This window comes from Falco naumanni, chromosome Z, assembly GCF_017639655.2.
Source record: "Falco naumanni isolate bFalNau1 chromosome Z, bFalNau1.pat, whole genome shotgun sequence".
In the NCBI taxonomy this organism is placed as follows: domain Eukaryota; kingdom Metazoa; phylum Chordata; class Aves; order Falconiformes; family Falconidae; genus Falco; species Falco naumanni.
Window position 1 is genome coordinate 17,781,566 of NC_054080.1, and position 24,878 is coordinate 17,806,443.

At 42.4% G+C, this 24,878-nt stretch overlaps 1 protein-coding gene across 2 annotated transcripts in view; it reads right to left on the reverse strand.

Moving 5' to 3' along the window:
- The window catches only part of DGKQ (diacylglycerol kinase theta), a 109,127-nt gene that overhangs the window by 41,659 nt on the left and 42,590 nt on the right, over positions 1-24,878 (reverse strand). For both annotated transcript variants that reach the window (XM_040579449.1, XM_040579450.1), the window contains exons 4-9: positions 24,660-24,745; positions 23,803-23,928; positions 21,583-21,736; positions 17,044-17,112; positions 1,731-1,831; positions 6-229 (exon numbers count right to left, since the gene is read on the reverse strand). In XM_040579449.1, coding sequence (XP_040435383.1) covers positions 6-229; positions 1,731-1,831; positions 17,044-17,112; positions 21,583-21,736; positions 23,803-23,928; positions 24,660-24,745 — 760 coding nt within the window. The remainder of the gene's footprint in view (positions 1-5; positions 230-1,730; positions 1,832-17,043; positions 17,113-21,582; positions 21,737-23,802; positions 23,929-24,659; positions 24,746-24,878) is intronic.

Here is a 24,878-nt window from a genome sequence, read left to right on the forward strand (position 1 = left end):
CTCACTTCAGCCAAGCAGGATAAATTCTGATCACTTCCTCATCTTTTGGTTTGGCTCTGATAATCCAAGCTTCAGGAACGGATTCTCGGAATACTGAGCCGAAGTTGCTGTCCTCGGCAGCATCGTTCCTGTTGATAACATCATCAGACAGCAGTGCCTGCTGCGTAAAGGTCTGAAGCTCGTATTCCTGCTGGTCATCATTTATGTAGTATGCCCTCAAAGCAGCCTCCTACAACACAGCAAGATAAATTAACATTTTCTTGAAAAGATACCATTAATACTTGCGTAGCCACAGACATTTATCAATACCTCTACTTATGGAACCAACCTTTAACACGTTTTAAGCACAGAACAGTGGAGAAACAGCAGTAGCAAAAAAAAAACAACAACCAAGAGCGAAGTTTTGAAAACAAATTTTAGCGGAAGATACACAAAGAAAACTTGTGGTGTCAATGAATCTGAACACAGCCCACGGTATTTTTGTCAAACGAAAGTCATTTTAACACCATAGATGAAATGTAAAAATTCAGCACCAATAAAACTACACACACTGCATGCAAAATTTACTCCACAAGGAAACCCACAAATTATACTTCAATGTGCCCAGCTCTGTGTATTGAATCTTCTTGCACTAAGGGTTTGCTGAAAATTAGTGAGCTTCTCAGACACAAGGTTGCCCTGAACCCACACACCTGTGAAGAGGAAAGGGCTGTCCTTGGCAGATGCAAGCAGTCACAGGAATTTTAACATCCATTACTGGCCCATGCCTGCAGCACCTCTGCTAACACAGACACTGTAGTGGATACAGCCCAGTAAGTCACTTTTGAGAACTGGTATTAATCTGCCCTGGTATTATAAGTAGCAGCCTGAAAAAATGTGCTTGAAAGGCAAGCAGCACTCCTAAATAAAAGTGTTTTCAGCACTGTACACACTTTTCCTTGAAGATCTTTGACATGCAGAACCATTTTCAAAACTCCTGTTCATTTTGAGTAATCACAATAGAAATCTTAACGAGCCGTAGGTTTAAACTGTTAAAATTCTGATGTAATAACTTCTCCATGCTCCTGTGCCAAATCCTTTATGACTCTGAGTCCTCACCATGTTCAATTTTACTGTGCACCACCCCACACTCCCTATGGGCTTCATTTCTGCACAGCATGGGGGCTCTGCCCAGCCCTGTAAATTAAGGTCTGTACAGAACATTTGGTGTAGTACTAAGTCATGCTTCCACCTCAGATGGAGGACTGGAAAAGCTAGGGAGTGGTTACTATGTGACCAACAATTTATTACTCTCACAGCCAAGGAGCAGAGGTAACTATGGCATTCTTCAGCCTTCAAAGCTGATTAACTGAAGTGCAATAGCAGGGGCTGTCCTGGATAAACATCAAACCACTAAACACAACAGAAGAGGAGCAAGATCTAAGGAGCTGATTATCCAGTATTGCTCATATCAGTAAAATCAGACTTCATTGTCACACAGGGAAGGAGAATGACCGCTTAACATGCGATGCGCTGTGGTCTCCATTATGCTATAGATATGTAGGCCACCACTTCTTCAGATGCTTTAAAATAACAGCACTACACGAAGAAGTTAAATTACACTGTAACATTATAGCCCTTTACAGATTTGTTGAGTCACATCTGTAAAACTGTTAGCTTTCAACTACTGTAATACACAATCATATGTGCCTTCATCACACTGGAATATTGACCTTCACCGGTTATCTTACCACAACTTCTTCATTTTTTGCAATCCTTGGAACTGAAATCAGTCGAAATTGATTGCGTTTCACTGCATCATTCCCATCAAATATCTTTAATGTTTGTTTACCTGAATGAAAACAATTATTGTATTTCAATAACACACCCCTCAAATCATAAAGCTACCTGAATAGGAAGTGTATAATGGAGCTATTAAAGAATTACTTTTAACCCACAGAAATGTATCTTCATCATAAGCTTTGAGGCAGAGTCTTTGCATTTTAATTTTGTTACTGTTTGTTTAAAACAGGGGTACATTTGCAGAGGAAAGTGGGAGGAGTATTTCAAGCATAGTTTTATCCTGCCTTTTGACTTAACTTTTTAAACATTAACTATACTGCTTGTATTATCACTTCTTCGATCCCAGCATTCCAGTCTCCATTTATTATTGGCGTATTCAACCACCTGAAAACCAAGACAGAGTGCCATCACCTTCAGAACAGGTCCCAAAGCACTGCCAGTTCTGAGAGCACCCCTCTGAAGAAAGTCCTTCCAAGTACCAGGTTAATTGTAAGGGCAAGAGTATAAAATACAGGAAGAGCAGAAAAACTAGAAGCCAGAAGGTACAGCAACTGAAGGGCTCCAACCCCTTGCTGTGTTTCATTTCACTAAAGCCTTATCAAGTCCATGCTCAAATCTCTGAAAGGGTGAAGAGTTAAGGATTTCAGGTTTACCTTTCACAAAGATGAGTGAAAACTCAGTCAGGTACTGTCCACTGTCTGACCAAGTTTCTGCCTCATTTAAGTGGCTGTTTTAAGAGCAAAGTCAAGTGTAACCAAATTCTCATAGAACAGGCAGTCTTTGAGACGTTCTAAGAACAAGTGAACATTATTAGTCCAATATATGAGTCCTTACTGTCTATGGAAAGGAATCAAGTTAATCCAGACCAAAAAGGACATTCCATCAAGACAAACCTTGTGTCCTCTCCTGACCACATCTTCAGAAGAGACCTGATGAGCTGTTCAGTTTTGCAGGTTCTTTCATGTCCTCCCCAGAGAGTCCATGCTTCACAACAGATTATGACTCTCTCTTCACGGGGAGAATCTGCCCTTTTTATTGCAGTGTTGGGCTGAACTGTTAACAAAAGTCACTCTATATAGCACAATGTTACAGATTCTGACCTCATAACAAACCTGTATGCCTGCATCCATCACAAAGTAATAAAACCTATAGAAGCTATCACTTGCAGACCTGAGATATTAGTAATACTAATTGAAAGCCACATAAACCAGCTGTAACATCCGCACAACTGGTTAATCCTGCAGTCTGTTAAGACACATTGTAAAAGAGAAAGACATCACATGCTGGAATCTACTTCCATCTTTCTTTGACAGCTTGGAAATACTTTGTAGTACAGCTGAAAGTACTGAAAGCCTTTTGCCCTCAAGTAATTTTGACGTTTAGGTTTGAAGAACCACAAGAGCAAACTACCATTGGAGAAGTGAAAAATCAAACCACTCCTAACTGTTGGCTGAAAAAAAAAAAGCTAGAAACTGAGGCAGAAATGTGCGTCACTGGGTATCTTGATTCTGCAGTGACAGATTACAAGACTGCAGAAAGTAATTGCTTTACAAGGACACTTCAGTGATGCTCTGCTAGCCTTCCAGAGCCACCTGAAACTCAGGTACATCAAGTCTGCTCCACCTATTCCTGTTTCAGTATGTGTTCTTCACTTCAAAGGCAGACACTGTGCATAACTAAAGATTCATCCAATACCATGTTGGAAAACAGCCTTTTTTTAAAGAGACTCTAACTCTCAAAGAAAAATTGTGCTACTTTCATTCTTGTTACCTTGATTTCCCACTATTTTGAGATGTGACAGCTATACTTTTTCAGTCTCAACTTGTCCACTTCTTAAGGCCTTTCCTTATTAACAATTCTACTGGGCATGGTACAATGTGTGAGTGAGGACATTCACATTAGGTAACATAAAGATCGAATTGCAGATCAAAGCAATCACCAGTACAGCCTCCCATCCTACTCCAATTCCTCTTAGTCTCCCACGGGACAACAGTTACTATAAAGCTATAAAGCTTTGCTCTTTTTTTGCATTTATGAAACTACGGTAAAACCTGTATGAAGAAAGAATGTCTTATGTTGAGACCCTGAGGACAGAGCAGGGTTGAAGGTGGTCCATTCCACGTGCCTCCACGTTATGAACAGGGAAATGCCAGTTAGCCAGGAGCATAAGGAAAGCTCTGGGACTTTTATATGGAAACAGTCACAGCCGGGCACGTCTCAGAAGTGTCTGTGCACAGCTGCCCACAACACGGGGCACAAACAGGAGACACTAGAGGTCTGCATGGCATTCCAGGCTGCAGTCTCATCACGCAGAGCTGTTGTGACAGCTCACACCACCGGTGTGCTGCCATGGATAGACACAGGCTGCTGAGGAGTGAGGGGCTGGAACGGTGAGGAGCAGGAGTCTCTGTGAGCCCCTTCAGTGCGAGGGCAGTGGAGGCACTCGGAGCTCTGCCTTGGGAAGGATGATGAGACAGGCAGAGCTTAGGGTTTATGGGCAGTGGGCAGGCCAGCGTACGGGCCCCATGGCGTCTGGCTGCCACAAACGCCCTAGCTGGGAAGAAGTGGTAGGTAAAGCAGACGATGCCGCCTTGTGACGACTGCAAGAAGCCTCACGTGCAGGCCCTGGGTCCTCACAGAGGACTTGAGCCGGTGCCGTAGCTGCTGGGGGGAGAAGAGAGCCAAGCATGAGCAACGCAGGTTGTTTCTGGGGTGTGCTGGTGACGGCATGCCGAGGCAAGTGATGAGCCCATGAGGGGAGATGCTCTGCTGGACCTGATTCTTATGAGGGAAGAACTAGTTGGAGAGCTAAAGGCTGGGGACAGCCCTGGCTGCAGCGACCCTGAGATGGTGGAGTTTGGGAGCCTGAAAGGAGGGGAACAAGGCAAAGAGCGGTATCAACAAGTAGGTGTCAGGGGAAGAGACTCTGGCCTGCTCAGGAGTCTGCTTGGAAGACTCCTGTGGGATACAGCCGTGGAGAGAAGCGTGGTCCGCGAGAGGTAGTGGATTTTCAAGGACTGCCTCCTCCAGTGTCAAGAATGGTCCATCCCAACAATCAGGGAAGAAAAGCAAAGGTGCTAGGAGCGCTGCACGGGTGAACAGGAGCTCCTGACAAAACGCAGCCGTAACAAGGAAGCAGGCATGAGGCGGGAGCAGGGAGAAGCGACCTGGGAGGAATGCAGAGATGCTGCTCAAAGCAGCATGCGTGGGCTTAAGAAAGACCGCCTGTATTACTGGCGAGTTCAACCACCTGAAAACCGAGACAGAGTGCCATCACCTTCAGAACAGCTCCCAAAGCCCTGCCGGTTCTGAGAGCACCCTTCCAAAGCAAGTCCTTCAAGTACCTGGCTAACTGTACGGGCCAGAGTAGAAAATACAGGAAGAGCAGAAAAACTAGAAGCCAGAAGGTACAGCAGATGGAGAACTCCAGCGCTTTGCTGTGTTTCATTTCACTAAAGCCTTACCAAGCCCGTGCTCAGTCCATGGAGCACAGGTTGCGGCGCAGACGTCTCTGAAAGGGTGAAGAGTTCAGGATCTCATGTTCACCTTGCACAAAGATGAGTGAAGCCTCGGTCAGGTACGGGCCACTGTCTGGCCAAGTTTCTCTCTCCTTTCAGCGACTATTTAAAGCAGGGTTGCTGGAGACACGCACGGGTGAAGAGGGAGCTCCCGACATTACCATCAGAAGCATGCGCACAAGAGGCAGAAGCAGAGGCGGGTGAGCTGGAAGGAGTACAGAGGCACCATCCCACCGTGCAGGGGTGGGCCGAGGAAAGCTACAGCCCATAGGGAGCTGCTTCTGGCAAGGGACGTGAAGGACAACACAAGGGTTTCTCCAGGGGCGCCGTCAGCAAAAGGGTGACTAGGGAACATGGGGGTCTGCTGAAGACTAGCAATGGGGACCTGGTCTTAAAGGACGTGGAGGAGGCTGAGGCTCTGGTTGCCACCTTTGCCTTGATCTTTGCTGTTAGGAGCAGCCATCAGCAATGCCAAGGCTCCTGAAGAGCAGTGGGGAAGTGCAGGGCAAGGAAGACTTGCCCTCGGCGGTGGAGGATTAGGCTAGGGAACATTTAAACCAACAAGCCCACGGGTCTGCTGCAATGCACCCGGGGGTGCTGAGGGAGCTGCCTGATGTTGCTGCAAGACCACTTTCCATGACCTTTGCAAGGTCATGGTGGTTTGTGCGAGGTTCCCGAGGAGTGGAAGAAAGCAGGCCTTGCCTTCGGGAAGGGTGGGAAGGAGGCTCTGAAGAGCCGCAGGCTGATCAGCCTGAGCTCTGTCTCTGGGGAATGTGATTGAGCAACTAATCCTGGAAACCCATTTTTAAACATATTGAGGAGTGGCAGTTGTCAGCACAGACCTATCAAGGGAAATCATACCTAACTGATATGGTAGCTTCTATGATGAGACAGCTGGCTGCGAGTGGATAAGGAAAGAGCACTGGATGGTTTTTTTATTTACTTTAGTAAGGCTTTTGACACTGCCTCCCTTAACATCTTCATAGAGAAATGGATGAAGTACAGAGTTGGTTAGTAGAGAGGTGGACTGAAAACTGGCTGTACTGCTCAAATGGTTGTCCACAGAAGTATGTAGTCCAGCTGTAGGCCAGTCACCCATGGAATACTCTTCCAGGTCTTTACAGGGGCCAATATTGTTTAGCTTCTTCACTGATGACCTAGATGACGAGACAGAGTACATCCTCAGCATGTTTGCAGAGGACTCAAGACCGGGAGGAGTGCTTGATAGATATGTGTGCTGCCATACAGAGGGACCTCAACAGGCTGGAGAAATGCAGCACCAGGAACCTCATAAATTTCAACACAGTGAAATGCCAAGCCCTGCACCTGGACAGAAATAACCCAGGCAGCAGTCTGCCTAGCTGTAAAGCAGCTTGGCAGAGACACCCTGGGGGTCCTAGTGGACACCATGTTGACCATAAGCCAGCAACATAGCAAAGGTGACAAACAGCATCCTGGACTGCATTAGTAACAGCACTGACAGTAGCTGACAGAGATGATTATTTTCCTCTACTTTGCCTTTCTAAGACCTCATTGGGAGAGTTGTGCCCAGTCCTGGGCTCTTCAGTACAAGAAAGGCATGGATGTACTGAAGCTAAGGCAAGGAGTGCACATGAAGATGATGATGGGACTGGAACATCTCCCATATGAGGAGAGGCTGAGAGAGCTGGTAGCGTTCATGCTGAAGAGTGAAGGGCTGGGGTTGGGGTGGGTTCTTATCCATGTGTATAATTAATTGATGGGAGGCTGTACAGGTGAACAGACAAGAGGAAATGGGCACAAATCGAAACACAAGAAATTACATTTAAACCTAACAAAAAACTTTCTTACTGTGAGACTGGAACAGGTTGTCCAGGCAGGGTTGTGAAGTCTCCCTACTGGGAGATATTCAAAACTCAACTGGATGCAACCTTGAACAAACTACTCTGATTGACCCTGCTTGAGCAGGGCATTGGCCTAGATAATCTCCATACTGCCCTTAGTACAAGGGATGCTTGTACTAAGAAAGAGACAAACAGAATAAGTAAGATCCCAATAGTCTGGGTTGGAAGGGACCGTCAAAGATCACCTAATCCAAACACCCTGACATGGACATCTTTCAATAGATCCGGTTGCTCAAAGCCCCATCCAACATGACCTTGAACACTTCCAGGGATGGGGCACCCACAACTTCCCTGGCCAACCTGTTCCAGTGTCTCATCTCTCATTGTAAAAATTACTTTTTTATGTCCAATCTAAATATACTCCCCTTCGTTTTAAAATGCTTGCCCCTCGTCCTGTCACTACAGGCCCTGGTAAGAAGTCTCTCTACATCTTCCTTATATACCTCCTTTAAATACTGAATGGTTGCAACATAAGGTCTCCCTGAAGCCTTCTCTTCTCCAGGCTGAACAACCCCAGCTCTCTCAGCCTTTCCTCACAGGAGAGGTGCTCTAACCCTCTGGTAATTTTTGTGGCTGTCCTCTGGACCTGCTCCAACAGGTCCACGCCTTTCCTGTGCTGAGCACTCCAGAGCTGGATGCAGGACTCCAGGTGGAGTCTCACCGGAGCAGAGCAGAGGGGCAGAATCACCTCCCTCAACCTGCTGGCCACGCTTCTTTTTGTAGAGGCCAGGACATGGCTGGTTTTCTGGGCTATGAGTGCACATTGCCAGCGCGTGTCCATTTTTTCACCCACCAGTACCCCCAAGTTTTTCTTGACAGGGCTGCTCTCAATCCCTTCATCCCCCAGCCTGTACTGACACTGTGGCTTGCCCTGACCCAGGTGCAGGGCCTTGCGGTTGTCCTTGCTGAACCTCATGAAGTTCACATGGGCTCCCTCCTCAGTCCTGTCAAGGTCCCTCTGGATGGCATCCCTTCCCTCCAGTGAATCAACCGCATCACTCAGCTTGGTGTCATCTGCAAACTTGCTGATGGTGCACTCAATCCCACTGTCTCTGTAAAGTACTGGTCCCAGTACGGACCCCTGAGGATCATCACTGGTCCCCATCTGGACATTATGCTGTTGACATAATCCCACTGTTGACAATCCCACTGTCTGTCACTGATGATGATAGTACATAGCAGTGGTCCCAGTGCGGACCCTTGAGGGACACCACTTGTTACTGGTTTCCACTTGGACGTTGATGTGAAAGCACTAAGGGTTAAGCAGGAAGCAAAAGAACTAAAAGCCTAGATGAAAGTCCAATTGAAGAAGAAAAAAACCCCGCCTTTCTAAATTATATCTGCAACATGATAGGGCTTTGGGCTTCTGGTTTTGCATGTTTATTTCTGGCTCCTGTCATGAATGATGACCTTTGGAAACAGAGCTCTAATTTCCTCTTTCCTATATTACTATTCCTTAAGTACTTGTTTGAAAGAGTAGTTAGCTGAAACCTTTTACACCTGTTTAAGAAAAAAAATCTACAGAATTTCCATATGCAACATACACTCTTTACAACAATGGAGAGTGAATTATTCTACTGGAGAAGGGAGCTTGGGATATATGATATAATACATTGGGACTTTTCAAGCAGTTTTGTTTTTTTTAATAAGAAAAACAGTACTACCAGGTTGATTTGGCTTTTCAGTTTTTAAGTTATTCAGTTAGTGACTGTGTCTGTTGTCAATTTTATTTCAGTCACAATAGAAGGAACATTTGAATATCATCAACTCTCACTTCTAAAGTATCCTTGAAACTCTACTGCCATTACACGGAGACTATAGCACACATCAGAAAGGGATCCACAGCTTTAAATCGTGCTGGATTAGTGTCAGGAAAAGTGAAATTCTACAGAACAGATTTCTGTCAGAGTGATCTCCATGGTGACTTTAGCATAGACAAATTTTAACCAAAAGACACACTGTGTCTTGGATGACTTCTTTAGGGCTGACACAACTTGAGAAAACACAGCAAACGCTGACTACTGACAGCACAGTTGATGTTCTGAGTAGAAACTTTCATAACATTATCAAAATCTCCACTGTTTTCTCTAGCAATCCAGAGGGTAGACAAACATCTGAGAATAAAAACATTCATCCAAGTTTTAGTACTTGTTTTCATTCGAACTGCCTTTGTAGTCTGCTAGCTGGACTGAGAGAATCCCTAGCAATTTTAACCACAGATTTTTTTAATGAGCTCTCCACTTCGTATGATCAGCCAAAAGTTGGCTTGACTCCTAAAATAAACTGGTTTGCAAGGAGGAGTTAAGACCTACAGACCAGTAGTAATGTCCTAAGCCCAAGTACATTCCTTAGCTAAATAGACAGTATGCTCTAGTCCTGCTTTCCTTAAGATTAATATGATAATCTGTCACACAAAACAAGCTTAATTTATCAGTGTTTATCACTGTCCTCCTCACAGGGGTCAATTTTACCGCAACCTGATGAGAAATGGCTTTCTTGCACATGAGTGTCTGGGGACACATTAACAAAAGAAGAAACAGTTATTTTCTTGACCACAACCAGTCAGGCAGAAAACCACTTCCCAGCTGATTTAAGTATATATCTGTAACATGAAAGTTAAAGGCTGTCTTATGCCAGTCTGATTTGTCGAACTAGCCTTGGAAAGAAGCTCAACTATAATAAATTTTAAAGTTAAAGAAAGCTCTTTCTCCCTCCTGTTCCAATTTTTAAATATTAAAAAATGATTCAATTATAGAAGGGAAGTTCACATACGACTAGTTAGTATAAAAAAAATCTTGCTAACATGCAACATATGCACATACCATATGTTAGTATTCAAATGAGTTACTACTTGATCCATAATACTGATATGTCACTGCCAAATGCCTTTTATCTTTTCCTGGATCAGACTACACAGTATCAGGACTTTCTCCTGAAAAACACATTACTTTTTTTCTTATTATGGCATACTGAGTTGAAAAAAACCCCGTTCTTCATGCTTATGCTTTTCAAGAGGAAAACAACTACAAAAATGTCAACTCCAGGCATAATTTACCAAACTATGGAATCTGATTTCAGAAGCTAAGATACCCAGTTTTCCTGGGAAAAGGATAAACAGCATTTGAGGAGTCCAAAGTTCATGCCCTTTGACTTCCAAATCCCTACAGACAGGACACAGCTTCTGAAAAGACTTATGTGCAGCTTGTGGCAGAGAGAGGAAAATGATGTAGTCCTAAATATTTTTGCCACTGAAGAAAGCTAGAAGCCTACACCAAACATACTGGTGGAATTTACTCTTAAAAAGACTAAATTCTAGCAACATCATTTAGCAAGAACCATTCTTCCCAGCAAAACCTGTGCTATCCACATGCTTTCTGCTCTTTCCCTAGTCACCGCTACTTCAAATTACAACAGTGTGGACTGGTAAACTTTGGTTATCCACAACCTACAAAGCAGCAATAAAGCAGCTAAGAGTTGTGGTTTGTTGGTTTGTGTTTTTTTTTTTTAGATTTGTCTTGAAGACAGCCTTTCAGAACCCCAGATTCTGCCTTTCTCCAGCTGTTTCTCTTCTAGGAGAGCCATTTGCAAGTGTGTCACTTCTCTGGAGCTGTTTTCATGAGCAGCTGAAATCCCCCTAGTTCCAAGATAGTTCTGAAGAATGAAGCTGTGTTAATAGCCATCCTCCCATATGGTAGCCACCTCTTCACCCTCCTCCTGCAGGGTGGTTTTTAGATCTCCAAGCATGTGCCGTATGTATCACCACTTAATCTGGTTTCACCTGCTTCTCTCTCTAGCTTTAGAGCTCCGAATCCATTGAAATCATGTTTCACAGGAACATGTGACATGCTTAGTTATCTGTAAGCAGTTTTAGCACAGTACAATGACCCTTTTCATGAAGGCTGAACATTTTCCTAAGTGCCTTTAGAGGAAAAACCCCTCAAATGCGCACACGCTGTCTTTGCTTCTTCCTGAAAACAGTTTGTTCCTTGCAGAATTACAGTGAAGGTCTCCTCTGCACTGTCAGCAGGTTTGGGACAAGACATAAGCAAACACTAAATCAATGATTTGGGTCTGTCTAATACAAAAACACTTTACGTGCCCTACCCAGCAGGTGAACAGCTACCTGAGCAGAGGACTGCCAGGCCAAAAGAGTGGCTGTGGAAGGATGTACTGTGAAAAAGTATGTTTGCTGACAGCACAGCAGCCCCCGTTTCTCTCCTCATACAGACTCCTCTCAAACCTCCTTCAGGGAGGGGTTTCTCTGGATGGCTACATTTTGCCCTGCAGAAAAAGGGCTGAATGAGATGGTTCACATGCAGCCTGTGAATGCTGTGAGACACTCACAGGGCAGGGACATTCCCAGGTCAGGGCTGGGCCCTTCCCTTCACTTGTCCCTGTCTGACAACCGCATTGCACATACAGCCAGAAAGTATGATGAGCCCTCAATGCACCTTCTGAAACACGTCTGCACACATTTCCAGTAGGCTACTATGGAGAAGCTGTACCAAAGCATTGAGAACAGCAGGATATTAATGCAAAGAGAAGGCATAATCACAAAAACAACCCAGAAAGCATGGATCTCCATGTCATTCTTAAGTATTTACAGTTAAATTTTTTATCTGATAAGCCTTGTCATAAGGACTTCTAAGGCAGGGAATAAATTAACACTAGCTAATAACATTTGTGAATATATCTCCATAATTTTCCGGCAATGATGCTACAGAACTACAAGAAGATTTTTTCAGTCTTTCTTCTTGAAGAGATTTTCCATAAAATACCTTTAAATTTTCAGGAAGTAGTCAAGAAGAAGTGCTTGTCTTCCCTGAAACAGACATCTAGAGCAGCCAACATTTTGACTACCAACTGGTACGAGACATCAAGGATGAGGGGGGAAGGGATTCAGAGAACAAGAAAGGGAAAGGCAGATGGAAACCAAGCCAAAGAAGCAGCAACATTGGGGACCAAATGTGCTTGGGGAAGGAGGGGAACTGGGAGACAGGTTGGGGAGGAGCATAAAAAACTTGGTGAGAAGTGAGAACAACAGCGGGCAACATCAAGTGTCAGAAAAGGCAGATGAGTAAGGTTGAGGGAAGAAAAGGAAAAGAAGTTATGCACAATGGGGAAAGTGAAGGAAAAGAAATGTGTGATTTTTCTGAACACTCATTTTTCTTTCCCAGAAGTTACAGGCAATTCAGCCAAGAAAAGGAAGTATGTAACCTCTTCCAGCACTTAAGCCACTAGTTCATTCAACACAGTTGAGTATAACCCTTTTTTTAAAAGTATCTTCAAACGCAGGTGAAACAAACTGCCTTGGGAGAAAAAATATTTTCAGCATGACACACTGAAAAAAAAAAAAAGCTACAGCAATTCAACTTGTAAATGACTATCGCTTGAAGTACCACTAACAGAAGCTTTTATGAGGAAAGAAGTTGAGACATGGAGAAGCAACAGCCCTCAACCACTATGATGGATAAGCTTTATATCAAGTAAAAGCTGCCCAGGCCTCACTATACAGTAGTCAAGTACCCTCAGCTTTTATTGATTCCTGGCAAGGATTTAGGCCAGAATCTAATGTCTTCTTACATTTCCAGATCCCTGCAGACTGACACACAAGTAAGAGCTCTTAATAACTCATTTCTTATTTCAGGAATTACTGAGATAGCTCCTCTGTGATTCATTTGTTGCATATATACATTCAAACAACGCCCCCCTCCTTCATCTTCATATTACCATGAAATAATAGATTTTCAAAAATTTGCCTTTGAATTCTCAAGCTTGCGAGATTACATCTGTGGTTGCATCTTAGCCAAAACCAATGAATTCTGTCTCCAGGGAAGAAGAAGAATCTCTGCTGGTCGAAACCTAGCTCAGCATCGCATCTCAAAAAGGACAGAAAATGCAAACCCTTGAAAGGTACCCCTAAGGAGAACTTTTAATCCACTCCTTTACCGCCACCCTGTCCTGGCTTCAGCTCGGGTAGAGTTAATTTGCTTCTCAGTAACTGGTGCAGTGCCGTGTTTTGGATTTGGTGTGAGAACAATGCTGACAGCACACTGCTAGGACTTTTTAGTTCCTTGGGCCCTGCCAGCGAGAGGGCTGGGGGGGCACGGGAAATGGGGAGGGGACACAGCCAGGGCAGGTGACCCAAGCTAGCCAAAGGGATATTCCATACCATATGATGTCATGCTGAGTATATAAACCAGGGGAAGAAGAAGGAAGGAGGGGGCATTATGGCGTTTCTCTCCCTGAGTAACTGTTATGTGTGACGGGGCTGTACACCTGCCTGCCCATGGGAGTGGTGAATGGATTACTCGCTTTGCTTTGCTTGCATGCGTGGATTTTGCTTTACCTATTAAATTGTTCTTATCTCAGCCCTTGAGTTTTACATTCCTTTCCGACTCTCCTCCCCATCCCTCTGGGTGAGGTGGAGTGAGCAAGCAGCTGCATGGTGTTTGGGAGCCAGCTGGGGTTAAACCATGACACACATCCAGCTACTGGAGGTCTGTCAATATAGAGCAGTTTTATCAACTATATATTCCCAGAATGACCAATAATTATTTTGGTATGAAAATGGACTTTGGGACTCAACTCTTCACCCAAGCAATACAATTAACTACATTAATGACAGCATCCACATGATGTTTATCCTACTATCCCTGTAACAGTCAGTTCTCAAGTTCATTGTTCACTGTGTAGACAAGTCCTTAGAAGCTGGATCATGTTCTCAGGCACAAGGATTTATAGTCTTTTTCTAAACCTGCTCTGCACATCTGCTAAATCTGTCATCTCAAAAAAAGTAGGATTGTTCTTACGATCATTTTAGTCTTTTGGCTTCAGTATCTTCGTATGCTAAATTTCATGGTTGACTTAACACATTCAAGTTCCCAAAATTAAGATTTAAATCTTCAAAGTTTACACTTCACTCAACAAGCCTTCTACAATAGCAAAGAAACAAAAGGCAATGCAGACCACTAATTCAAATCTTCCAGCGTTAATCTATAGACTTTGCATTCCTTCCTACTGGCTTCATTCCTACAGAAAACCATGTCTTTACAAGTCAATATTATTCAACTTGTTCTGACTTTTTTTCATCGTTTTAAAAAATATGCATCTGCAAAATGTGGAGAGCTGGAATTAAGAAAAGGTACAACATTCTGGAATATAATTTAATTCAGACACTCCTGAGGGAGAGCATGGTAATATCCCAAAAGATATGGTAGAGGTACTGAGTCAATACACATAAGCTAATGAGCAGCTTGCTCTCACCCATATCACACAATGGTATTATCTAGAGACAAGTGGAAGAGGTCCAGCACGCTATTAACTGTGCCTCTGTCATGTTTAATTTGATACATTACGATTTCCCACACACAAAGAAGCACAGAAGCACAACAGCTGGTGGGTGAACTCCTGTTAGAGAAGTTATCAAAGAAGCCCTGCCCTGCCCTGATGCAAGGGCATCAGCCCCACAGGCTGGAGGTGGCACCCAGCAGGTATGTTCACAGGAGAAACTCTGTGGGTCACTTCACCGGCGCAGGAGGGCACTTAGGTTGTGGTACTCTACGAGATGCATGGGAAAAGCACTCTGAGATTGTGCAAGATTTTTAGGGGATGTTTCGGGGAGAAACCAAAGGCAGGGGAAGGGAGAAATCAAGGTGGTTTGAGGAGGAACAAGGATGGGAAAATAAGAGGTATAAGAAGATACAAGAAGCTGGTCACGTGTAAAGATGTTGCTGGGCAGTGCGCCTGTCTGGCCACGCCCTGCACCTGATCAGCACAGTCAGTCTCATTAAATGCTATTTTTAACTCTCTTATGCCTGCAGTTTCCACTCTTTTGCATGCAAATGGGCTCCTAAGTACAGCAACTGAAGCAGGACCACATGTCACCATGACCCATTGTGTCCACAGTACCAGCAACCAGAGTGACAGCCATTGTGTGAGCACCAGCAAACATCAGGCTGGACTCAATGGCATGCAATGTAAATGGCCTGGGAGCCACATGTACACGTGCCTGAGTGAGACACCAAGCAGAGGTGACTACTGGAGGGACAAGGAGGTCCAGGATGACTGTTGGAGATTCTGATGGCTGGGGGTCCACTGGGAGACCTGGTGGTGTGTGTCTGTGTGGGCGCATATATCTATGCACACACACATGCACACAGCTACACATGCATGTATACATATACATACATAAATATATATGTATCAGAACACATGTATGTATACACACACACACTCCCACTAATAGACCTTCATCCTGCTCAGCCACAGAGGGGACAGGTTGCTGCAGCAACTTCACCTCTACTGGGGTACCAGATTTGGAGACCCCTAACACCATTAAACTAAAGCGTTCAAAATTCATCTTGTCTGTGTGTGTGTGTGCGCGCGCGCGCACGTTTGTTTGTTTGTTTGTTTTGTTTTTAAAGAGACATTAGAATCATTCCCTACCTATTGAACTTTCTAAATCTGCAAAGTTACTGGGCTTTACAGTGACTTCTGTTTTGTGAAAATGTGTCAAGAGGAAGCAATTTGTTCTAATGCCACTGTTCTATTTAGAAACCAAGTAACAATTCCTTACACTAGCCTTGAAAATGTACCATCTACTGCTGCTTTCTCCACTTCACAGATGGACAGTGTGTATGAACAAAAGATGTATTAAAGGCTGCATCTTGCCTTCAATTTTCCTATCTTATTTCCTTCTTTTGAGAAGGCTGTCTAAAGCTGAACTGTCCTGTACCAGTACTTTCAAACAATCCAGATGAAATATCTGGATACATAATTTGCTCTCTTTGACAGCCATGAGCAAGTGAAATAGCCTTAGCTGATAAAGCATAGAATCCTGACACTCAGGCACTTATGTCACTTAAAACACTGGAAAAACTGAAAGTTTCTTAGATAAACTGCAGTTCGTCAGAGCCTGGTCCCACAAGGGAACATGGTGGTGGTTCATAACTTACTGTCATTAAGAGACACCAGCTTCAAATCTTAAGAATTGAAGTAAGACCATGCTTGAGATCACTTCCCTAACTGTGTTAATTATTTATTGTGCTGAATTTTTGAAAATCCAAACAGCATTTGCACAATTGTCCTCTTAATCGTGTAAGAACTTTAGGCTTAATAAAATAAAATAATAAAAAAAAAAACAGGAAAAGTCATATTTATTCATTTGAAATTTCATTCTTTACAACAACCCATGCAGCTATATTAGGCAACAAGTACCATGTTTTTCTAGCAACTATTATGGATATAGGGGGTGGGTTGCCCTTAAACTGTGGTTGGCCTCATCTTCTGAAAAGTAAGGGTTTGGCTAATAACAACCCCAGAAAACTCCACACACTAAGAATCTAACAGCATAAAAAGCAACCAGCCTGGCTCAATCCTGACACACAGGAATACATACACTTTTATTGCAACATGCCCAAGAAAAAAACCCAAACAACAAAAAAAACCAAACCCACCCTCACCCCCCAAATCACCTGGTGTCTTCAGTAAGATTTGGATCTAGCTACCTTAAAAGAAAAAGGCTTTGAAAAGACATGTCTGCCTTTCAAACTGGTTGCTTACCTATGGGTTGTTAACACTGTGTTTTCTGTCCTTCCATTACCAAATTGAGAGAAATCATGTGTTTTACAGGGTAATGAATGGATTGTCACTTGTACCAATCTACCAGTGGAAAACAGTAACGAGATACTTGCAAGACCCTGGATAAATATATTGGACCAAAACTTTGGATAGCAAATTGATACTGAGCATAAGAAAAATAGCCATTTACTACTTTTTCATAAGGCAAAGCAAATTAAGATTATATGAATAAAGACTGGAATGGGTGTGTATTCACCACTTACTAAAACTCTGCTTACTTGAATCTGTCGAAATTTGGATATCTTTGGCTGATGCCTGTATTGACCCATCAACATCATCATCTTCATCTGTGAAAACAGAAACATTTGAGAAAGGTTTCTTGTTAATTTGAACTAGGGTGTGGAAGTGGGAGGGAAGCATTTTTCATTTAAGGATGGTTTCATCAAAGAAGCTAACACAAAACAAGCCAGTCAAAAAAGCATACTTTCCTCTTCTGCCTATTTTATGATAATAATTCATACTATAAAAACAGCATTAAAAAAGTAAACCTGCACTGTCATGTAGCTATAGTGAAAGTGTACCTGAAGCCCTTCTACTATTAGCTTTAATACTGCATCTACTGCATTTCATCCCTTTCTTAAGTTGCAATGTTTGCTTATGAATTAAGTATATACAGTTTCCATTATGTTTTATATCACCAAATCAGCTCAGGAATTGCAGTAACAGCTTTCCATCAGAATTAAGGGTGTTATAGAAACAACTTCCATAAATGAAAAATAGATCTGCTGACACCCAAAGAGAAAGAAATTACTGCACTCCACAAGAGGACTTTGAGAGCTGCTCACTGCTCTCACTAAAACCTAGGAGCTAACATGTCAGATAATGTAAATGTCACCCTGTAAAATCACACATAACATACTTAGAAAATACTAAATTAAATGCTACTAACATTTACATTTACTTCTGTGAAGATAACATCCTGACTGCATTGTCACTCCTGACACACAGGTCCATACAGAAAGACTGGTGCAAATTTAACCATGATACATTTTTCTTCTCTAAGGGTAGTAGTAGCATGCAACATAAGCCAACCCCGCGGGCTGATCGTGTAATAGCATTCATACTCCCACCCACTGAAACTCCCAGTCAGTTCTGACTGGGATGCAAAGGTCCTTAAATATATAAATCAGGCAACACCTTTTAAAAACTACACCTTGCAGTTGAGGGAGAAAGCATGAAATCAATGCACAGAATAAGAGAGAAAAAATAAAATAAAATCAGTAAAGACAGATCTTCAGAGCAAAAGAGGTACTAGGGAAGTCAGAATCCTTACTGAGGAAAACCTTGCAAGAAGCATAATCGCAGCATGTCAACAAGGGTCCTTAGCAGGAGTCCTAAACTGGAAACACCAGGTAACAAGGATTATTTGGGTAATACTTGAACTGACTACAAGAAAGACGAACAATAATATTTCTGGGTTGGGGTTTTTGAAATATAAAACAAGGGTTGAAATACCTTCCCTGTTACAGTTGACAAACAGGTTAAGCTGCAAACTGGAAAGAAATGTAGACAATATGGTCTTGAAATGCCCTGAAATAAATGGAAGCTGAATGCCTTCTCAAATTCTACTTCAGACAAAAACAAATTTAAAAAAGAGTAAGTAAATACAACGACAAGAAATGAAAGAATTCCTGATTGCTCCCAACTGTCCCCTTTTTCTAAGTTTAGATGGAAAGAAACTGACATTTTTTATTACTCTTTCCCCCTCAGTCCGGATAGTAGGGAAATCTACACTACACTAACAGCATCTTGAAACTATTCCAGTGAAGCTCAAAGACTTCTTTTGAAATACACTAAAACAGGAGTCAGTTGGAGGAAAGGGAGATAACTCCACCATTTCTTCCCCTGGTAGTCCATGAGTTTTGAAAAGCCACCTTCAGCAGAGAGATGTTAACTACATGTTGGCCATGAAGCTTAGCATTTACTCAGTGGCAAAAGCTAATCCGAACAAATGCTTCCCAGCAGGTCAACGATGATGTGCTCATTCTCTGTCTAGGACAAGTAAATTGATACTTCCCAACTATCAGCTTGGGGAGACCTGTGCCTGCAGCAATTAACTTATCCAGATGACTGCCAACATTTCTTTGGTTCCACAAACCAGTCTTTTCACAATCTGAGACACCCCTTGTCAGCTGTGGCAACAGAAGAGCAGCCTCTGTGCATGCCACCGTGTGAAGACTTCTGAACAAGTGTGCTTGCATGATGCATCCCACAGGAGTGGCCAGAAGTGCTACCTGTCTTCCAACAAAGCTGAAGTGCTCCTTGCTTCCCTAACGTGCATGCAATCTCCAGCGAGGTCTGCCACCCAGAGTCTCTGCCTCCCCCTGGAAAAGCAGCAGCAACTCCCAGGACAGCTCCCCCAAGCTGCTCCGTGGTCAGAGTTGCTTCAAACAGGTCCTGAAGTGTGTCAGGGAGCTGCTGGACCGATGACATGTCTTGGTAACTTCCAGCACATGCCAGGAGCTAGCGGGTTTTTGAAAGAAAATGCAGGTCAGTTCTGTGAACATGGGTGAGCTCCCTCGACATCACAGGATGATGTGAGAATCAGTTTAAGGCAATTGCTGGCTTTGCCTTCAAGGAATAATCTGTGCAGAGGGAAAGACATGCCTAGTGATGGCATTCAGTGCCTTTGGCAGGGACCTGCAGACAGTTGATCCCCAGCAGATGACTGAAAGCAGCAAAACTTCAGCAACAGGTCTAAAAAAAAACCTTGATAGGATGTGAGTGGTGTAACAAGGACCCACACATGAAGGCACCAGGCTTGTACCTGAACGTCAATGACCTAAGTGCTAAAAATGTCACATACCATCATTGGCTAAGGAAAACCAGAACAAAAAGCCTTATGCACAGCAAACTGTGGGGCAGGTACCACACCACAGATATTCTCCATGCCTTATGCTGAGCCACAACTGTGGCTCATTGACCATGAAAAAAGGAAGATGCCATGTGCTGCGGCAGCCATCAAGTTCAAAGGTACACCTGGGACCAGCAGCAGAAGGGGAGCACCCCCATGGCTTGGCCGGTGCTCCCCAAGGTGTCAGCAGCCCCCTACCCTGGGAGGCTGCTGCCCACCACACAACAGAAAGCTGAGCCCAAGGAGGAGAAATTTTCACAGACCAGCAGAAAAGAGATCTGGTGTTAGAAAAGAGATTTTTCAGGATATTGGGGTATTTTATCTGGATGTATGCAGGCTGAGCACTACAAAAATACATTCTGCCTTTCCAAATGTGGGGCGTTTTCTTTGGTTTGGTTTTTTTTTTTTCATCTCACATTAAAGCACTGGAAAGGGTCTAAGTATTTTCCCTTTGCCATGCATCTGTTTCTGACTGACCTGCACTGCATTCTCTCAATTCAAAGTACAAGACACACATTTAAAATAAAGGAATGCAAAAAATATTATTATTTCAAAAAAACTTGAGTATATGTAACACAAACTCATACACTTAGCATGTGGCCTAAGACCTTAAGTGGAAAACCTCTTCCATCACCTGAAATAATGAAGGAAGAGACTAGAAGGTGAAGCTATAACCTTTGATTCCTTCACTCAAGGTGCTCTGCGTTTAATTTTACTTAGAGGTGATTTAAAAGCCTGACATATTAAAAGAACACACTGCTGTTTAAAAAACAAACCTAGTTAACGTCAGAAAAGTCTTACACGACGAGGCTATTTAGAAGGTTTGTGATTAACTTCTGTTCATAATACAACAACTTTATCTTCGCTTAAGTCTTTGGGGAACCTGTAGAATACCTAACAATAGACCTGAACCAAGATTCTTGAGTCTCCCAGCAAAACGAAGCTTATCCATATAGTTTATTTCTGGGTTTTCTTATGTTGGTAGCATTAAAAACTCAATGACTTTGACGTAAGTGCAGTACTTCACCTTCCCCAAACAACAAGCATATTCATTAAAAAGAAAAACAACTCACTGAACAAACCCAACCAATGAAAGCAACATAACCCCTCCCCTCCCCCTTCAACTTCTATTGGTCACTTCAGTGTATCTAGGTTATGTACACTTAGGGTCATGCAGTTTATGCAGTAGCAGGACTACTGCCATAGCTTCTGCATGTGAGAATGCACGGATCCTGCTACCAGCCAACCACCTTCACCAAAACCAAACGTGCATGTTCAAAGCAGAAAGTTCAAGAACAACCTGTCAGGCTGAGAAAAGTGCAGTTGCAAATATTTAACTTCCACAGTGTACTTTTAATTTACTTTCCTACTTTCAAGCACCAAAAGAAAGGCGTTATAAGAACATCACAATCAAAATATAAATTAGAAAATACTTCAGCAGCTTAAAAAATTCTCTTGTTCCTAAAGAGCTGTTAAGCAAACATACACTCTAGATGGCAGCAGAACATTACCCTGTTAAATATAAATACATGGTTTCCTTTCAGTATAGAAATCTTAAAAAGGGCTAATGCTTAATCAAAGAGGCAAAGAAAAAACAATGTGTACCAGCAAGTGTTTGTTGCAATGATAACACTAATAATACACATTTTTGGATTTTAGGTTTTCACTTTCTGCATGCTTACTATTTAAAGAAGAGTTTTCAAATTGCCCTGTACAAGTAAACAGAATTTTTAGCATTTTGCACAGTGTGCATTTAAAAATCTTTATCCTGTCCCAGAAATAGCAAGAAGTTATAGTGTTGCCACAAAAGCAGTGAAAACTGGGAATTGTATATATCAGTGATTTACAGTGCTAGGGTAAACATGATCATCAATTAGCTGCATTCAACTGTCAAAGTTTTTACCTGATTCTGTTTGCAAATTTTCTGATATTCGAAAACAATGCAGTTTGCTGAAGTTGCGAGAAAATAACTGCACACAGCTTGGAGGAAGAATCATATTTCTTAACCTTCCAAAAGTACATTCTGGTGTGACAATTACGTAGCAAGCAGCATGAGCCTATAAATAGAAGCATCAATTAAGGACTTAATGAGACACAAAGAAAGCAAATCTGTTTATAACAAAATATGCACTAGAATTGCAAAACCCAGGCTAGGGCATATATAGACCTTTTGTAAATCACTTTCATGAAGTGAGTGACCCATTTTTCACTTTAGATTGTCTTTTGTTCCATTCAGCTTTTATATAACCAATAATCGAAAGTCTTAATGTGAAGAAACTCCAAGTACTGTAAACTTGCTCTATTAAAACCTAAAGTTTTTTATATAGCTATCTGAGGAAGTTTGAAGTTTTGGTCTCAAACCCTGGATCTTCCATTCTATATGGTTATTTACTGAGGGAGGTGGGAAAGGTAGGCAGGTGTCCTGGTTCCAGCTGGGACAGGGTTAATTTTCTTCTTAGTAGCTGGTGCAGTGCTGTGTTTTGGCTCTGATGTGAGAACAATGCTGACAGCACACTGATGGTTTTGAGTTGGTGCTGGGTGATGTTTATACTAAATCAAGGACTTTTCAGTTCCTTGGGCCCTGCCAGAGAGAGGGCTGGAGGGGGGGGGGGGGGGGGAGGGGACACAGGAAACTGGGAGGGGACACGGGAAACTGGGAGGGGACACAGCCAGGGCACCCAAACTAGCCAAAGGGATATTCCATACCATATAATGTCATGCTGAGTATATAAACTGGGGGAAGAAGAAGGAAGGGGGTGACATCTGGCATTATGGCATTTGTCTTCCCGAGTAACCATTATGTGTGATGGAGCCCGGCTTCCCTGGGGATGGCCGAACACCTGCCTGCCCGTGGGGAGTGGTGAATGGATTCCTTGCTCTGCTTTGCTTGGGTGCCTGGCTTTTGCTTTACCTATTAAATTGTTCTTATCTCAGCCCTTGAGTTTTACATTCCTTTCTGATCCTCCTTGCCATCCCTCTGGGTCAGGGGGAGTGAGCAAGTGGCTGCGTGGTGCTGGGTTGCCGGCCAGGGTTAAACCATGACAGCAGGTTATAATAAACAGCTTGAAAACAGCAATATCCTCTTGCAGATTCAGTGATAACACTGTTAGGAGTTTTATTCCAAAGCATAACTAGCTATTTTCTGCCTTCATACTTGCAAGAGATCTTCCAGCATTATTTCATACACGTACCTTTGAATGTGTGGCCATATAGCACATTACATTTTTTAGACTATCCTCAAAGACAACCCTTCCCACCTCAGAAATTATGAATCATATTAAAAATACAAAATCCACAATATTTAAAAAGATATTATTCATCATACCTGAAACACTGAATAACCTCCATTTCATTTAAAATTATTATTACACAGTTTATTACGTTTATTACAGTTCCTAGTTTATTACCTTTCATTTTACAAAATTTACATATTTTATACTTAATCTTCAGCCCATCTAGTGCTGCTTTGCACTTTCTTCATATTTCAACAAGAGGTAGCATTAAATGGATGGACCAATTGTTATCTACGCAGCAGACTGTGTATCGGTATGTGAAAAGCTGTGGCTTTCATGAGGATTATTTAAGCATACCATTATGTTGCATTGGAATTCAACATGCATCATGTGAACAGAAAAGAGAGAAGCCAATAATGATAGCTTAAAAAAAAACCCAGAACATACAGGTTAAGAATTATTCTACACTGAAAGAAGGATAAGCATATTGGAATGGTAAGTCTTTGACCTTGCAGAATTCATACGACATGAAAGAAATTCTGATTTCACATAGGAAAAGTAACTGCAGGCTTCTAAGCAGAAATCTATAATGATTAGTCCCTGACAAATTTTAATTCTATTGTATTTACATAAAACTTAACTGTGATTTTGAGAATTGCTCCTTTTAAAGACTAATGGGGGGACTTAAAAAATCAGATTTTACGTGTAACTCAAGTACATATTTATATAAGTACATAAATGAAGTGTATTTATGAAGTGTATATAAAGTATATTTATGAAGTGTACACATATTTTATATAAAATGTTTAAATAAGCATGTGCATATCTCTCTCTCTCTCTCTATATATATATATATGGTTCCCACAAATATACACAACAGCACAACATACCAGGATGCCACACCATTCACATCTCATGCCAGACAGCACCTCAGAAGAGCCACAAGTTTTTTTGCAAACTTCACAACGAGCACTTGAAGAAAGGTTTCCCTCCCTCCAGTGGTGGTGGTAAGTGTCCTGGAGGAACACATCAAGACTTGGTGTTACACAAAACATACAGAGGCATCCTCAACCTAATGTACAATCAGCAATTCAAACAGCTCTGGGGAAACAGCAACACAGACTAGGACATAAAGTATTTTCTTACTATAAATACAAACTGAACAATCCTGTATTTCACAGAAAGAAGTTTATTACACTGCCAAAAATAGTTTAATATTTTTAAATATTCTTTTTCTTCACAGTCCACCAAAAACTGTTTATTCTTTATTTAAACAATTATCCTGAACAGGTTAGTATTATGCATGTATTTTACAGCAAGAAGGTGGGCAGTCTTGCCTCAGACAGACTGCAGGAAGCCTGAGGAATATGACAATGTTTGCCAGGGATGGAATGCAGCAAACAGCTCAACATATATGGGGGGTGGGGGAAGAGTTCCATGCCAGCTTCTGCAATGAAAGTTTTTAGATAAGATGCTTAATTATTTTTTTTTTTTAAATAGGACATTATATACATTACACAGAATTTTCAGCACTGCTACAATAAGCATTGTGTGTCAGAATTTAAGTTCATTTTGCTATCTGTGATGCATTCTGAAGCCACATTTCCTTTGCCTGCCAATAAGCAACAAAAATACTTTGACAAATGGCAGCATGTGAAAGAAGGGCCAAGACTCCTCCCCCTCCTCTAGCCAATTTTCACACTGAAAATGCACGACCACTTTCTGCTGCAGAGGCATTCACACTTACGTGGTCCTGGTGCCCATCCTGGTGACACTGTCTGCAGTCACTGCAAGCAAACAGGATACAGTCTGTGTGCACGTGTAGCTCACATACTAAAAGCATGAAAACAAGAAAACTTCTTTAAGCTAGAAACCCCGGGGTGTTTTTGCTTCCCTTCCTTCCCTCCCTCCCTCCCTCAGTCCTCCACTACCTTTTCACACCATGCTTTCTTTCCTTCATGCTCTT